The sequence below is a fragment of the Myxocyprinus asiaticus genome, chromosome 22 (genome assembly GCF_019703515.2).
Source record: "Myxocyprinus asiaticus isolate MX2 ecotype Aquarium Trade chromosome 22, UBuf_Myxa_2, whole genome shotgun sequence".
Taxonomy (NCBI): Eukaryota; Metazoa; Chordata; class Actinopteri; order Cypriniformes; family Catostomidae; genus Myxocyprinus; species Myxocyprinus asiaticus.
In genome coordinates, this window is record NC_059365.1 from 10,767,552 (window position 1) to 10,785,653 (window position 18,102).

At 37.7% G+C, this 18,102-nt stretch overlaps 2 protein-coding genes across 8 annotated transcripts in view; both read right to left on the reverse strand.

Annotated features, from left to right (window-relative positions):
• The window catches only part of stx3b (syntaxin 3b), a 31,740-nt gene extending 27,080 nt beyond the window's left edge, over nt 1–4,660 (reverse strand). For all 7 annotated transcript variants that reach the window (XR_007892500.1, XR_007892501.1, XM_051649601.1 and 4 more), the window contains exon 1: nt 4,213–4,660. Coding sequence is in view for 5 of the 7 variants with exons in the window: in XM_051649601.1 (XP_051505561.1) it covers nt 4,213–4,242 (30 nt within the window). In the remaining 2 variants the exon portion in view is untranslated. The remainder of the gene's footprint in view (nt 1–4,212) is intronic.
• A 4,356-nt stretch (nt 4,661–9,016) lies between these two features.
• ran (RAN, member RAS oncogene family) lies at nt 9,017–17,013 on the reverse strand. The gene is made up of 7 exons (XM_051650027.1): nt 16,923–17,013; nt 16,098–16,168; nt 10,367–10,451; nt 10,101–10,226; nt 9,801–9,988; nt 9,529–9,699; nt 9,017–9,386 (listed from the first exon to the last, which is right to left on the reverse strand). The coding sequence occupies exons 2-7, from the start codon at nt 16,128–16,130 to the stop codon at nt 9,342–9,344; spliced, it is 648 nt and encodes a 215-aa protein (XP_051505987.1). The 5' UTR covers nt 16,131–16,168; nt 16,923–17,013; the 3' UTR covers nt 9,017–9,341.
• Between the last annotated feature and the right edge of the window lie 1,089 nt (nt 17,014–18,102).

Below are 18,102 nucleotides of genomic sequence, written 5' to 3' on the forward strand. Positions count from 1 at the left end.
GAACAAAGTCCTAACCCCATTTGTGCTGCAGACATGAATAATAAGATTTTTCTCCTGCCACACAATTAAATAGAGGTGAAAAAATCCCATAGATTTACGAACATAAGGAGAGACCTGAGCCATATTTAGGGATCAGAATATCACAGAGTCTTGGGGTAGGCTCGTTTGACTTGGGCCAGCAACCACCTAGCAATGCCCTAGCAACCACCCAGAACACCCTAGCAACTGCATAACAATAGAGTGGCAACCACCTACAACACAGGAAAGCATCACTCACATTGTCTTCTGAAAAAGTAAAAATCTACTCTTATTTCTGTTACTTTCAAAATAACAAAGATTAAAGGGAGACACAGAGGACACAGAAACAGAGCGAGCAAGAGAGATTTTCTGTATGCAAAACAGCACGGAAACACAACTCTGACAATTGTAAATAAGGTTCAGTCATAAACACATACGCACCCAAGTTTCTCTTCTCAACTCAAAGTTGTCTGCCAGTGTGTGTGTGTGTGTGTGTGTGTGTGTGTGTGTGTGTGTGTGTGTGTGTGTGTATAAATTAAGAGACCACTGCAAAATTATCAGTTGCTCTGGATTTACTATTTATAGGTATGTGTTTGTGTTTGAGTAAAAGTTTTGTTATATTCTATAAATTACTGACAACATTTTTTCCCAAATTCCAACTAAAAATATTGTCATTTAGAGCATTTATTTGCAGAAAATGACAACTGGTCAAAATAACAAAAGATGCAGTGTTTTCAGACCTCGAATAATGCAAAGAAAACAAGTTCATATTAATTTTTAAACAACACAATACTAATGTTTTAACTTAGGAAGAGTTCAGAAATCAATATTTAGTGGAATAACCTTGGTTTTCAATCACAGCTTTCATGCATCTTGGCGTGCTCTCTACCAGTCTTTCACATTGCTGTTGCAAAAATTCAAGCAGCTTGGCTTTGTTTGATGTCTTGTGGCCATCCATCTTCCTCTTCCAGAGGTTTTCAATTCCAGAGATTTTCAATGGGGTTCAGGTCTGGAGATTGGGCTGGCCATGACAAGGTCTTGATCCGGTGGTCCTTCATCCACACCTTGATTGACCTGGCTGTGTTGCATGGAGCATTGTCCTGCTGGAAAAACTAGTCCTCAGAGTTGGGGAACATTGTCAGAGCAGAAGGAAGCAAGTTTTCTTCCAGGATAACCTTGTACGTGGATTGATTCATGCGTCCTTCACAAAGGTGAATCTGCCCGATTCCAGCCTTGATAAAGCACCTCCAGATCATCACCGATCCTCCACCTGGTCGTCTAATGGTTAGACGGAGACCTGGAGAGGCCTTCAAGCCACAGTGTCTCGCACCCACTATGAAATTTGGTGGAGAATCTGTGATGATCTGGGGGTGTTTTAGTAAGACTGGAATCAGGCAGATTCATCCACAAGCCATCAAACAAAGCCGAGCTGCTTGAATTTTTGCGCCATGAGTGGCATAAATTCACCCAACAGCAATGTGAAAGACTGGTAGAGAGCACACCAAGACGCATGAAAACTGTGATTGAAAATCAGGGTTATTCCACCAAATATTGATTTTTTATCTCCTCTTAAGTTAAAACATTAGTATTGTGTTGTTTAAAAATGTATATGAACTTGTTTTCTTTGCATTATTCGAGGTCTAAAAATACTGCATCTTTTTTGTTATTTTGACCAGTTGTCATTTTCTGCAAATAAATGCTGTAAATAACAATATTTTTATTTGTACTTTATAGAATTAAAAACAAAAACATTTTACTCAAACACGTCTATAAATAGTAAATCCAGAGAAACTGATAATTTTGCAGTGGTCTCTTAATTACTTCCAGAGCTGAATATCAATATAGTCAAATATTTCCCACATATATACAGTACACACACACACACACACACACACACACACATATATATATGTATATATATATATATATATATATATATATATATATATATATCATATATGTAGTGCCGTGTTACTAAGTGGAAAAAAACATGATAGTTTCATGGTAAATGTCCAAAAACTTGGTAGTGGTACTTGTTGGTACTTTTTAGTTACAAAATGAATGTCAAACGCAGTCTACTTTATTACTACTACTTATTATCAATAAGCATTTCTACTTGAAGAATACCATGGCAAAGTCTACTTTGATCAGTTTCATCAATTAAGCACTAGTACTTCAAGGTAATTTATTTCATGGTAGTACCATGTGCAAACAAACATTGAAGTACCATGGCGTGTTTTTGATAGTGTAGCTACAGCATGAATGGGTAAGTCTACTTTAAAGTAATATTCCGGGTTCAATACAAGTTGAGCTCAATTGAGAGCATTTGTGGCATAATGTTGATTACCACAAAAAAAATTATTTCGACTTGTTCCTCCTTTTCTTAAAATAAAAAAAGAAAAAAGGCCAGAATCTGGGTTACAGTGAGACACTTACAATGTAATTAAACTGGGCCAATTTTTTCAATGGTTTAAAGGCAGAAATGTGAAGCTTTAAAAGCACTTACATTCATTCTTCTGTTAAAAGTTGTGTGTATTATTTGAGTTGTAAAGTTGTAAAATTAGTGTTTACCAGGATTACAGGGCTTTCGGCGAACAAAGTTTTACAATTTGATATACAGTAACTTTTATTTTTTTAATCCCCTTTTTTTTCCAATTTGGAATGCCCAGTTCCCACTACTTATTAGGTCCTCGTGGTGGCGTGGTTACTCACCTCAATCCAGGTGGCAGAGGACAAGTCTCAGTTGCCTCCACTTCTGAGACCGTCAATCCATGCATCTTATCACGTGGCTTGCTGTGCATGACACCGCGGAGACTCCGCATGTGGAGGCTCATGCTACTTTCCGCGATCCACGCACAACTTACCACACGCTCCATTGAGAGCAAGAACCACAAATCGTGACCACGAGGAGGTAACCCCATGTGACTCTACCCTCCCTAGCAACCGGGCCAATTTGGTTGCTTAAGAGTCCTGGCTGGAGTCACTCAGCACACCCTGGATTCGAACTTGCGACTCCAGGGGTGGTAGTCAGCGTCTTTACTTGCTGAGCTACCCAGGCCCCCGATATACAGTACCTTTACACAGAAAACATTAGTTAGCAATTTTATCACACTCAAATCATGTTAGCACGTATAACGTTTACATCTTGAGGCTATACTTTTGAAGCAGTTAGTATTGTAACCTTTACGGTTTGGCCCCCTTCACTTTCATTGTAAGTGCCTCACTGTAACCCAGATTTTCACTTTTTTTTTTTTTTTTTTTTTTTAAGAAAAGGAGGGAAGAGTATAAATGTATATTTGTGGTAATCAATATTAGGCCACAAATGCTGTCTATTGATCTTAACTTGTATTGAATCCGGAATATTCCTTTAATCTATTATATCAGTACTAAGTCATTTGTATACCAAGAAACTTCAGAGAATTCTCTGGTAACAATGGTATTTTCTGTTAGTGTAGCAACAGAATAAATGGCAAATTTGGTCTATTTCAAGTCTACTCTGTTTTAACAATTAGCATCTGAGTCATAAACATGTATGTTGTCGCATGATGTAAGATGAAGATCAGCATCCTCATCATCCCCCTCCCCCCAGAGCCTTGTGGCCCTTGCCCCCCCTTCCTGAGTCAGGTGACCACATCAGCTGTTTTACACTGTGTACTCTCCCCTATTCACTCCTCAAGAGGTGATACCATATCTAATATAGCACTGCTGGATATTCATTAACAGACTCTTGCTATTTTAACTTTACAAGCAGGCTATTATTATTCACCTGGGGTGTAACTCTTATATGTGTGAGCAGAAGTGTTTGGTGTAAAAGTTACTGTGTGATTTTGGTCATGCTGTGAGCATTATTCTGCACTGTTGAATGCGAAATGGAGGTTTTCTTAGACAAACTCTATTACGTAATGTCATTCACATACAATTCGAATCCCAGTAGCCTGGATGTCACTTCTGAATGGGAAGAATACACGCAAATTTCAGACCGAACACGTGATGCGCTGACATATAATAAAATAAAATAAATAAATAAATAAATAGCAAGACGCAGCGGAGTCTCGCGACGCGTTTCTTACAATTTTAAAGTTATTTTTTAACTTAACACGGCATCTAAAAAACGCCGAAAAACTATTTAAAACGCGTTCGGTGTGAACGGCCCCTTCTGCTTTTACAAAACAAGAACTATAACCCCACACTTACCGCCTTTAGTTGTTCCAATCGGTCCTTCATCTTTAAATATGTTCGTTGGCACTATCCAACAATAAAATAAATAAATAAATAATGAATAGAAAGAAAAAAAAAAAGAAAAAAGAAAACTCTAGTTGAATTATGAATTCCTCTGTAAAATTATCGTCAAGCCCGGCTGGGCAGCGGATCCCGCAGTCGTGAAGTCTGGATGCGTTCTCTTAAACTCTGAGATCCGCGTATTCCTCCTCGAATGAGACCTGTTTTTCTCAGAATGGTCCATGCAATATGGCTGCTCTTCATCGAACCAGTAGTTTTTTTTTTTTCTCCTCTAAATCTATCCGCTCAGAGGATTAAAACAACAGTTGTGTTCAGTCTGTTTAATCTGTCTTCCTCCCTCTCCCTCTCTTTTCTGTTTATAATCAGTCTGAAAAGAACTGCTCTCTCTCTCTCTCTCTCTCACCTATGCAATAAACCCTATTGCACTGAACAGCCCACGGTCACGCCCAGTACATGCCCTGTACCTGTAGGCCCTGTATTTTAGAACTCCGTGGTACAGACCCCAAGAGTGTTACATTTATTCGTCTGAATTTATTAATAACCAAAGTTACTTGTGTTCATTGCATCCACTAGTAAAAATTATATTTGCAGGTAAATATGAATTATTCCAGTAATGACCAGTGTAGCTATCTCCTCAGGGGCTAAAGGTACACCTTTAGTAAAATGTGCTTTTTTTCTGGTCACAAAGTTGATCAAGATTAAAGGTGCACTCAGTAATTTTTTCCTCATTAAAAAAGTTTCACTCCTAAAGACATGAATTGTAATTTTACAACATATATAGGAAGTCATGACCACTTACATTAAAATGAAGACTCCAGTCACATCAGTAACCTTATAAAAGCTGTTTTATTCTTCATGGAGAGGGTCCGCACATGGGGGCTGCCATATTAGAATCACATGACCAGCCGAACACTACTCACTTAATCTCAGTAACCGTCCTGTTATTTGACACTTTCACTCACTGATTAAAGTAATCATGACTGACTGTGAATACTACATTTCTACAATGGCATCTGAAACTGAAAACTATTGATTTTAAATGATGCTGCATCCAAGCCGCTAGGTGTCAGTGTAAGTCCAAGATGACACAAAGACAAAATGTACTGAGTGCACCTTTAAAAAAAAAAAAAATTTTTAAATGAATTTTTATTGAAAAGTAATGCAGCAGCATAATTTGTGTGAAAAGAAATAATAATGGAAGTTTGTTTTGAATAAAAACAAATAAAAATGTAAAGGTGGCGAGGGAGGTTATAGTGATATCATGTAAATATTGGGACATTAGATAAAGGGCAAAATTTGTAAACGATGGCAAATAACGTTTGAGAGAGCAAGATGCTTTTTGAGTAAAAAATTAAGACAATGCTTATTCAAAATAACCACTTCAGAAAAGGGTTAACCATTTTCCTAAGAAATCTATTCGCCCCACTTAAAGGTGCACTCAGTACCTTTTGTCTTTGTGTCATCTTGGACTTACACTGACACCTAGCGGCTTGGATGCAGCATCATTTAAAATCAATAGTTTTCAGTTTCAGATGCCATTGTAGAAATGTAGTATTTACAGTCAGTCATGATTACTTTAATCAGTGAGTGAAAGTGTCAAATAACAGGACGGTTACTGAGATTAAGTGAGTAGTGTTCGGCTGGTCATGTGATTCTAATATGGCAGCCCCCATGAGGGGACCCTCTCCATGAAGAATAAAACAGCTTTAATAAGGTTACTGATGTGACTGGAGTCTTCATTTTAATGTGAGTGCTCATGATTTCCTACATATATTGCAAAATTACAATTCATGTCTTTAGGAGTGAAACTTTTTTAATGAGGAAAAATTACTGAGTGCACCTTTAAGAAAAACAATTTGTTTTATTGGGACCTTTTATCTCCTGCAAGAGGGGGGCTTTTTTCCCCTTAATCCTATCCTTTCATTTATTGGACAGTTATTAAAAAACTTTTGATTTAATCACCTTGAACAAAACTGAAAATGACAAATAAGTATTTTGTCTCTAAATAAATGTGATCCTTTCAGGGATTCTCATTAGATAAGGCATTTACACACATTGAGAAACAGATAAACAAAGAGCTCTTACAAACTAGTAAAAAAGAGCTAATTTGCAAATAATTCTATGGGGATATGTTTCAGATATCAACTACTTCTGACTACTATTACATGTCACTTGTACCTTTTCCAATTACACTAGTAACTATTCAACAGATATCAGTACTTGCTTTTATATATATATATATATATATACTTTTTAAATGCCAACTTTTTTCAGAATGACACTGGAGTTTTGTGTTACACTAAAGCCATCTCTCTCGGAAAAGTTTGTCAGACTGAAAAGAATCCGACTTATGTAACATGAGATAAATGACTGTTGTCTGCCCCCTGGCGACTATAGTTGAGTATTGAGTAGTCTGAGGAACTTGCAAATTGCTCTACGACGTCATCGTCCTTTAGGGAATGTTTTATTACATTTTCGAAAGAGAAAACGATAACGTAATATTATTATTATTAAATAATAATAATAATAATAAAAACAGGAAGCACAGGTTTAAACGATCAAACATATGGTGTTAAATGGTTTGGAAGAAGAAAAGCTTTTGATTACTGAATTTAATTTTAAATAATTTTGTAGGTGCTGATACATCATATTTTACACTTTTATACATGGTGCTTTTTTCTCTCCTAATGTACATGATTTTAATGGATAGTTCACCCAAAAATGAAAATTCTCTCATCATTTATTCACCCTCATGCCATCCCAGATGAGTTTGACTTTCTTCTGTTGAACACAAATGAAGATTTTTAGTAGAATATTTCAGCTCTCTAAGTCTATGCAATGCAAGTGAATGGTGACCAAAATTTTTAAGGTACAAAAGGACATAAAGGCAGTGTAAAAGTAATCCAAAAGACACTAGTGGTTTAATCCATATCTTCAGAAGCGATATGATAAGTGTGAGTGAGAAACAGAAAAATATTTATGTCCTTGGCTGTTCGGAATGTCACAATACTCATACTATTTCTGCCACTGACACATACGGCAAAAGTAATAAGAATAGTATGAATAGCATGCCATTCCGAACTAAGCCATTTTTTTTTTTACAATCAATCTCCACTTTCACATTCTTCTATTGTTTTTGGCAATTTGCATTCTTCTTGCATATCGCCACCTACTGGGCAGGGAGGAGAATTTATAGGAAAAACTGACTTAAATAGTGATCTGTTTTTCACCCACACCTATTATATCGCTTCTGAAGATATGGATTTAACCACTGGAGTGGTACCCATTCACTTGCATTGTGAGGACCTACGAAGCTGAAATATTCTTCTAAAAATGTTAGTGTTCCGCAAAAGAATGTAATTTACATCTGGGATGGCATGAGGGTGAGTGAATGATGAGAGAATTTTCATTTTTGGGTGAACTATTCTTTGAACAAATCCAACCATTCAGAGTAAATTTTTCAATATGCTACATGTCACAATGTCAATAAAATGACTATTTATACTTTAACACCCAGCGACTCCAGCCAGGTCTCCTAAGCAACCAAATTGGCCCGGTTGCTAGGGAGGGTAGAGTCACATGGGGTAACCTCCTTGTGGTCGCTATAATGTGGTCCTTGCTCTGGGTGGGGCGTGTGGTGAGTTGTGCGTGGATGCCGTGCGGAGAATAGCCTGAAGCCTCCACATGCGCTAGGTCTCCGCGGTAACGCGCTCAACAAGCCACGTGATAGGATGCAGGGATTGACGGTCTCAGGAGGCAACTGAGATTCATCCTCCGCCACCCAGACTGAAGCGAGTCACTACGCCACCACAAGGACTTAGAGCACACTGGGAATTGGGCATGACAAATTTGGGAGAGAAAAAAAAAACAAAAACCTTTTATGCAACCTTTTTTTTTTTTATTCTCTCCAGGCCAGAAATGCTTTGGTTCATTTTTTGTGTGAACTATCCCTTTAATGTACGGTTGTATACTTGTATAATCTTTTGTTATAAAACTATATTTTGAATAAAAAAAAAAAATTAAAATGAAAAAGAGCAGCAGTTTTAATTATGGATCCATTTAATATGATATGAAATTGTTAATATTCCTTAAAGTTATCATAAAGGGGAACCAAAAAGGCAACTGTAGTTTCCAGCAGTTACAACACTTAACAGTCTTAAATAAAAATATGGCAGAAAACATCTTGAGACATGGTTAACATGGCAAATTTGTCAAAAGCGCAGTCATAAGATATTTCAAAACACCTCCATACTACCAGTTATCTGTTTTATCTTTTAAACAAAAAGGAACCTTTTCAGATATTTTTATAATTATGAATTGAAAAGGCTTGGCTCGGTTTAGTGCAATTAATACTGTCTTGGCCTGTGCTGATTACGTAAAGTACCTCTTTCACATTTAAGATATCAAGTCAAAAGGAAAAACACTGTTCTAATGTTACACATCAATTTACTAATGCATCTTGGAAAAGCTAACAATTTGCATCCTTTCAGATCAACTTTTAAGCACCATATTTGAGGATGACTTTGCAACTTTGAGCAAGCCCATAAATAAACTTGCAATATAGCCTACTGCATATTTAACACCATGGCTCAAAACTATTACGTTTAAAATCAAGGCACAGATTTAACAGGATTACCACTTTAAACAAGCATTTATGACTAGCCAACCACAAAGTAAGCTTGAAATCACTTTAAATCATACAGCTCTATAATTGCCAGTTATTCAATGTGTTTGCAAGGAAGAAAAAGGCCAAGCAAGGTTTGTTATATTGAATGTTTTTATTCCAAGAATTTCTCTAAGTGCTTGGAGCCTTACATAGAGAAGCAAGCACTGGGACACTCAACCTGCTCTCACACCTTTGAGTGAGTGTGTTAAAGTGTAGGCATTTCTGCATGAATGTGTGTCTGGTGGTAACAGTTAGCATGTCTAGAATGAACCACACAAATTTACTCAATTCGCAACACAAAACCAAAATTGAAAAATAAAAATATTCTGCGTTGGAGTATACAGTAAAAGGGGTAGGGGAGGAACTATCACCAGGAAACCCCAGTGACATTAACATAAAGAGTTCAGAGGCTAACAGGTTAAAGGTCGTCATCTTCATCTGGGAGAGCTGTTTCTGATGCCACCTGGGCGAGAGAGAAAAAAAACCAAATCAGCAGAGATTTAATAGCAGCAGCTGAGAACGATCTTATTACACGTCCAAGTTAAACAACAACAGCATTATGTGAGAAATCTCTGCCTGTGTGCGGATGAAGACTATGCACTTACTTTCAGGTCGTGCTCATACTGTGCAGCAAGTGTTGGGTCCATGGCAATTTCAGGTGGGGCAAGGGCAGGCATCTCAACAAACTCCAGGTTTGGATCACCAATCAGCTTCCGTGCAAGCCACAGGAAGGGCTTCTCAAAGTTATAATTACTCTTGGCAGAGATGTCATAGTACTGAGAAAGAGAGAGAGAAAGTCACAACACTGGAGCATAAGGGGTGATTCAAATGCCAATCTAAGTAACAAAAGGTTTTTGGAAATTTAAATCTAATGTACCTGTAAATTCTTCTTACGATGGAACACAATGCTCTTTGCTTTGACCTTCCTGTCCTTGATGTCCACTTTGTTACCACACAGCACTATGGGAATGTTCTCGCACACACGCACCAAATCACGATGCCAGTTGGGCACATTTTTATAGGTCACTCGAGAAGTTACATCAAACATGATTATTGCGCACTGAGCTAGAGAGAGAAAGAAGCAAACTTATGTCAAACTATTGCAGAGGGGAGAAACACACTGCAAGAAATGATGCACAGTTAGGCCTGCAAGTGTATAAACGGAAAAACAGCATACCCTGAATGTAGTATCCATCTCTCAGGCCTCCAAACTTCTCCTGGCCAGCTGTGTCCCATACATTATATTTTATGGCACCTCTGTTGGTGTGGAAGACCAGGGGATGTACCTCAACCCCAAGTGTGGCTAAAAAGAAAGAAAAACATCTTAAAAGCTGCTTTTCGCTCATTGCTGTGACAGTTGCATGAAAGCCACACATTCCACGTGCCAATACGCCATCAAAAAAGCTCTATAATTCAAAGCAAGGCTCCGAAATCAAGACCTACCAACATATTTCTTTTCAAACTCTCCAGTCAAATGTCTCTTCACAAAGGTGGTTTTCCCTGTACCTCCATCTCCTACCAGGACCAGCTGTGGACAGAAGTCAACTTGCATAAGTACATGAAGACTTGACAATCTGCCAGTTATCATGCACAGCAATACGCTGAGAACTCCCAAAAATCAGTTTATAAAAAAAAAAAAAAAAGACAAAGCTAGAAAACTGCATTTACACATTATTTGAAATAGTTATTCTCTGCTTTTGAACCATGAAGAGACATGCACACAACTCTTGCAATCTGCAAAAATCTACCCGTGTCGATCAGTTTATTCATAAGCCGTTTATGACCTTACGATAAAGGAAATCGATGAATGCGTTTTAACACGTTTTTGGCATATTAAGCATAATCGTGTAAGAACTTGTAAACATGCGTAGAGACTCAAATAACCAGTTTTATAGTTGTTTACTGGACATGTCAAGCAGTAACATTGCTATTCTTCATCTAAATGTTTCTAAATAGTTATCCAACTCTTATACATGCAATTGGAATATACGTATTTAATACAGCAAAGCGGTGTCTAGAATAGTGAAAAACAAAAGAAATAGAGCTGTTCACATTGTAGTCCAAAAACCGGGAGAAGAGTTCACCATGGGTTCCCTCAGGATTTTCCTATGAGGTTTTTCAACTCGAAAAAAATAAGGTCAGTGGTAAACATCACTTGATGATATGTGGACAACATAAATTAAACACTTTCATACCTCAAACGTGAATTTTGAAGCCATATTGAATTGCATACTTAAAAAAGCAGCTTCAAAATTCACGTTTAAGGTCAAACAAAATGTCCACGTACTGTCAAGTGCTGTTTACCACGGACCTTATTTTTCTCATAAGTAAAAAAAAAAAAAAAAAAAAAAAAACCAACATTAGAAAAACCCATAGGAAAATCCAGAGGGAACCCATTGCGAATTAGCCTTCTTCCAGGTTCGCCTACAAATTGACAGTGGCTGAACAGCTCTATCGTAACCAGGGGCTGTGTATAAAACTTCTCAGAAATGCTCTTAATAGTCATGATTCAATACAACACATAACAATGTTCTGATAATAGGTTATTTTGTTGATTAATTATTTGATTAATCAAATGAGAAAGTCTAATTTAATATCCTGTATTTTAAACATTATTCCACATATTGCCGAATGTTGTCCTCAAACAATGTGTAAATTGAAGGCAACAAAAAAAATCAAAATGCTAAATCTTGCAATATAATCACATATGCTTTTCATGTAATCAAAACAGTATTTCTCCACAGTTTTAATGTAGATGGACAATTAAAATCACACAATGAAATGATAACTGTTATAATTCCATTACAGCTACATGTAAGACTTTGTTAAACACAGTTCCATTTTGGGCGAAATTTGACATTCAACATATCAGCAATATTTTAATCAATGCATTATTTGGTTGAGTGGCATTGGCGCACGCTCCATGAAGTAAGGCTATTTTATTTTTTTTGGCCTATCTGAAGTAATAATGACTCATTGTTTTGGACAAGTTGTTTTGCAAAACGGAAACTCGCATGACTGAGTTAATAATATTTACAAATAAGTATAAATCAGTAAAATGTAAATTATGAGCTGGGGTTAAACATTTCAAGCACATTAAACTGCATAAGGAATCTGCACCTGAAACACCACACAAAACTATGAGCTTAAATTGTTTTATATAGTGTTTGGGCTCTTTTTAGATGCAGCTTTTTTCCTTCCATAGAACCACATTTTCACTACTGTAAAGTGGTGTCACTGACGGAGGCTGCAGTGCTAGTGCAAAGATATTCAACGAATCATAATTGATTATTTTCACCATTGATTTTTATAATTTAAGTGATATTTAGATTTTATTAATTAGTTGTTGCAGCCCTCTGAAAGTTTAGGTATGTAGTAGGGATGGGCATTTTGGTCATTTTGTCTACTCGAGTACTCTAATTACTCAAGTACTTGTCGAGTACTTGAGGGGCAATGACATGTTCATAACTTTATATATAACACGTCTGAAAAACGTCTAGCTGCTGCATTGTGTCTTGTTGTTCCAGTGTATTGTCTATTCATCATTATAGGCTGTTATAAAATAAAATGTTACAAAATGTACAAAAGATTGCATAATCAAAATATAATGCATCATTTTGTCATTATGTGAAGATTTACTGCCCAGCTCGGAAATGTGCACAACGCGCGTCTGTCTGTTCTTCCTACAGGTTACAGTAGTAATCTTTGTAAGCGCGCACCAGTTTTTTTAGTGACTGTCTGAACCGTCTATTTTCAGATCGCATTTGGCTTATCAGGAGACGCCATAACCATCGCGTTTTTAATATGCATGTTAAGTTGAAGTTCAGTTTTGAAGACGCTGCATTCTGTTCCATTTAGCTATGCTCTGTCAAAGTGTTTGGAACACTCGCCTGCTGTATATGCATTGCTTCAGAGCATTGAGTCCACTGCCATACTGCCTGGTGTGTGTGTATGTGTGTGTGTGTGTAAGTGTGCGCGTGCATCCAGTTGTTCGCTCTTGTGGGGAAAGCCTCGATGCTCCATACTGTTTGCTGTGATTCATGAAGCATTCCATTCAACTCGGAGAGTCAGAATTTCCACCTTTCAACCGGGGAAAGTGCAACGGAATGACACTTTATATCGGACATCTAACTTAGAAACTTGTGCGGAAATCTTCATTTCGTCGAGATGCAGGTGTGTGTTACACCACGCAAACATGACGCCACCCAGGACATGGACGTTTACAGTCAGTGACAAACGTTCACTTTTATTAATGTCCATTAACGAGTCAAAGTTCTTACAATAAATGATAATAAAACGTGTTTAGCAAACGTTTTGCAGGGACAGGTGCTCAAAACACAGTTAATTACACTTTCTTTTGATTATTGTCGTATATAAGTTTGGTTGCTATGAGACGTCTCTGATAATCAATGTACCCCTCAAAATCACAACGTAATCAATCTCAAAATTAAAAATAAGCTTCCTCTTTGACACACTTTAGTTGTCAGGTAATTGTCACTGGATTTCGAATTAAGTGAAAAGTCACATTATGCATGATCACTATCGATCACCGTTTTCATGATCGATCATTGCTGCCACATCTGAGTACCCGAGTACTCGTGCCCATCGCATGTGTCAAATGCTCAATTCAAAACAAAGAGTTTCAATGTATTCATTTAATGAAAAAATGTGCTGCAATTAAAAAATTATATTGATGGATTTTATTTCGCTCAACTACAAAACCCATTTGCCCAAATTCCACTTTAAGTCCAACACACTGTTCCTTTGTTGTAGAGTGTGTTGTCTCTGTGGAACAGTCATTGTGCTACTCCGAACTAGGTTAGGATACCTCTCCATCACTCTTAAACAATTTAAGAGCCAAGACCTTAACACTTATGAACCTTTATGAAATCGCACTTATTCTTAAGTCTAGGAATAAGAGTAAAATGATGTCATTCTTAGAATTTTGACACACTTAAGACTAAAATTTACTCTTAGCGGCTTTATACATATGGGCCCCAGGTCAACATCTACACATATTTCTCCTGCACATATAAATTCTAAATCACAATTCTGCAAAAATGCTAATAGAAAGTTCACGTCCATGTTTTGTCAATTACCCATTTACAGTTATGTCCATGTAATGTTTCCATATAGTTGTCAATGAAAACAAATTGTTTAGGGCGGTCACGAAAAATTCTGATTAAAAAAAAAAGTCCAAATCAACACACACCTGGGTAGGGTTGCACCAGCTGTGCGTAAGATCTCACGCAAGTTGGGACGTAAAGTTCACACTAAGGGCTTAGTAACTAATAGTTAGTTTGTAACTAAGTCAGTGCTTAATTTGGTTGCACCACCTGTTCTAAGGCAAGATTTAACTAGTAGGTCGTAAGCTCTCCGTAATGTGTAGTCGCATAATATGACTTTTACCTGTATTGATCCAATAAACAGCCTTCAAATTTGTACACAGAAGTGTTAAGCCGTGAACGTCAATTTGATCGTTACGGTTGATGTTCAAACCTCGTTTGCTCACGTAACTGTCAGTTGTAATAAATTATATCCCCATTAAAATACGATACGTAATAAAAGTAGATTTGATAAATAGTATATTTGCCCTGTGTAAATAATATATAGGAACTGTATCTAAAATAAATAAGGGGTGATAAATACTAATACATCAGGCTGGAAAAATAGACATTTATTCATTTTAATATCCTATATATATTTTGAATGTCGAAACTTGACACTGGGTAGCGCACCCCGAAAATGGCACTGTTTGAACGGTTTCATGCTGAAGAGCCGCTTAAAAGTATATATTTTTTCTCTCTCTCGTAAATGTAAACGAGTGTAAATGTCAACATCATACTGTATGTCGAACATGATTGATGCATGTCACAAAACATGAGCTCATTGATGTCATAAAATATCATTCTGCTTTTTTATTCCAATCATTACTCCTGGTCAGAGTCTTCCATAAATATTTAGTTCATACGAAGGGTTACGCCCTACCGAGGTTTAATGGTGCAACGCTCAAACATTTAGTAGTGCGTAAATTGTGACTTAGGGTGTACTCACACTAAGCCCGGTTGCCTTGTACCGTGCCCAATCAGGATTGTCACCCCTCCCCCGCTGGTCTGCACTCAACATTACGGGCCTGAGCACGCTTACGTCATTACAATGTGACTTTTTGTTTTGAAGAAAACAGGAAGAAAAGCGTTCTTGCAGAGCGCAATGGAGGCCATCATTGTAACGTTACTTTGTGGCTAATTTAGAGTCGTTTGGGGCGCGGTGACACATGGCCCTCTCACGTGCCTAATTGTCGACAGCATCGCACCACTGGAATTTATACTTTTCGTCCGACGAGCTGCCCGATTTACCTTCAGATACTGAACCCAGTTTTTTCTCAACTGGTCACGTCATTGCTTGTGTATCCACAAGCACGAAGATAGTCACAAATTTGACCAAATATCTCGGAGTTCTTATGTGTTGTATCCAGTTGTTCCTGTATACTCTCGTCTGCCCAAATTTCCAGTAAACACTGCACCTATGCCATTGACCAAAGTGATCCCTTTGCCCAGTCGCATCATTAACGTCATGTTGAGTTATGTGCTCTGTAACAGTTAGTGATCACACTAGATACGTACCGTGCCTGAGCCAACTGAACTGTGGCCAAGCCCACCTCTTCAATCGGGCCAAGGAACGGTTCGCGATCACACTAATCAAACAAACTGGACTCTGGGGTCAAACATGCTCAGACATGGTACAGATTGCCTAGTGCGAGTACACCCTTAGTGCCCATTTGCGCCACAACTAGGCTAAATTGTAACTTACGTATAGCTGGTGCAACCGGCCCCTGGAGTAGCCAATGTCGGTCAGCTTCAATTATATAAATTTGTTATATTATAGATCTGCTTTGGATGTCTATTGACTTTTGGCATTCAAACGAATCCTTGCAAACCGTGAATTTAACATTATGAAATCCAAGTAAAAGAGATTCTAATAACAGTTCTAGGGCCATCACTATCGATTAATCTGACGATTAATTGATAGTGATGGCCCTAGAACTGTTATGAAACAGGAGTGCCTGCTTATTCACTTCAAAGCAATGGAGTAGGCTAATTTTTTGCACAAATAAGTCGAGATTTGTTTAACAGTTTATTCTCAACTTTTCGTTTGAAAAGAAAGTGATCCTTACCTTAAACTGAACTTGTGGCTCGTTTTCTGCCATGGCTGTATGTGTGTGTGAGTCTTTGTGCTGCAGTCACTCTGCGGGAAGAGATGGCGGGACAGTTAGTCACATCACACAAAGGACATACTACTACTAAATAAAGATCATGTTTATAAAACCCATTTAAAAACGCTAATTTTCCACCATCACAAACACCCAAACAGTGTTGTTCGGGGATGAATGACTAAGGTGTCCAAATAAAGGATGCGCGCGAACACACGAGGCCGCTGCTTCCGAAAGAAGCCTAAACTTCATCAAAACACTAATAAGGCACGAGAGTGAGCGTTATCGCAACATCGCAATGATACAATGCGCTTATTATAATGATGGCTGTGCGCCATGTCGCGTGCACACTTTTCTAAATTCGACTGGAACAAAACCCGTCCAGAACTAAAAACCTAGCTTGCGCTAACAGGCTAAACGGATGCAAACCATCACAAGGCCTCAAACAGGCCTAAACGCGCGTAACAGTCATATACCAGACTGTGAAAATTCACGAAAGTAAAACGAGATGCACAGACACTAGAACAAAGCGAGAGAGTTTTACCGCGGCCCGCGCGCGCTAGTCTGCTCATATGCTGCCCAACAACTCACGATGGCGCTGCGACAGGACCATGCCATGATGGAAACACTCATAACTCCACAACGACCGCGAATAAAGATAGCCTGCGTAACTTACGACAACTTCAGCGATTTAAAAAGGTTTTCAGATGGGTTTCGTCTTCGCTGAGAAGACTATATCTTGTTAAAATTAGTTTATAGATGAGACGAGCAGAGTCTTTCCGTACTCACCGGTGTTGAAGTGAAAGAGGAAAAGAGCAAATGGCTGCGCCCGCGCGAGATTCAGCATGGGTCACATAAACGCTTCCGCCCCTACCATGTGACCCGCAGAGCGCCCAGCGAGAAGTGCGTCACCTCGTGGCAGTAGTCGACATATAACATATATGAAATATTTTTATTTTTTATTCTCTCTTTATTATATGTTGTTATTTTGATTAGTGTGCACCGTTATGGCGTTCTGAATTGCTCTGCTTCCAGCAAGCGATCTGCCTATGACCGAAACAGTGTGGCATGTTATACTTAAAGGAATATTCCGTGTTCAGTACAAGTTTAGCTCAATCGACAGCATTTGTGGCCTAATGTTGATTACCACAAAAATAGGTTTGACTCGCTTCAAAAAGCAAAAATCGAGGTTACAGTGAGACACTTACAATGGAAGTGAATGGGGCCAATTTTTGGAGGGATTAAAGGCAGATTTATGTGAAGCTTATAATTTTATAAAAGCACTTACATTAAATCTTCTGTTAAAACTCATGTATTATCTGAGCAGTAAAGTTGTTTAAAATGTTTTTTTTTTTACTGTCATTTTACGGTTTCATTGTCATGGCAACTAAGTTGTAAAATTGGCAATAACTTTACATAGAAAAGGTTAGTAAGTGATTTTATCACACTAGAACCATGTTAACACACATATTTTGTATTGATGTGTGTGCAATGGAGCTGTGTGGCAAATGAATAAATATTGTGTACGTCTTGTGGCTAACATTTTGATATAGTGAGTATTTTAACGTTTACCTGTTGGCCCCATTCACTTCCATTGTAAGTGCCTCACTGGAACCTCGATTTTTCCTTTTTTTAAAGAAAAGGAGGGTCAAGTCAAAACTAGCTTTTGTGGTAATCAGTATTATGCCAGAAATGCTGTCCATTGAGCTTTACTTGTACTGAACCGAAATATTAATTTAATCCAATAAAAAAAAAAAACCTGAAAATTCATTTATATATTCTTGTATATTATAATTATACATCCATTTTTTGACCTTATATAAGAAATAATATGTGCAAAATTCATGTCACATGGCAGGACTATGTGGGTGAACCGAAAAGTTCAATAAAAATGGTGAAAAATAAATAGTGACCTGTTACATCATCTAAAATATATACTTTCCCTATCACATAAACATACATTTTAACC

Excerpts from the sequence above, each read along its gene's own strand:
- ran (XM_051650027.1), bottom strand. The coding sequence starts at position 16,130 with ATGGCAGAAAACGAGCCACAAGTTCAGTTTAAG. Across the intron at positions 10,227-10,366 it reads GTTTGAAAAGAAATATGTTG|CCACACTTGGGGTTGAGGTA; the intron begins GTAGGTCTTGAT and ends CTTTCTTTTTAG. Across the intron at positions 9,989-10,100 it reads AGATGGATACTACATTCAGG|CTCAGTGCGCAATAATCATG; the intron begins GTATGCTGTTTT and ends TTCTCTCTCTAG.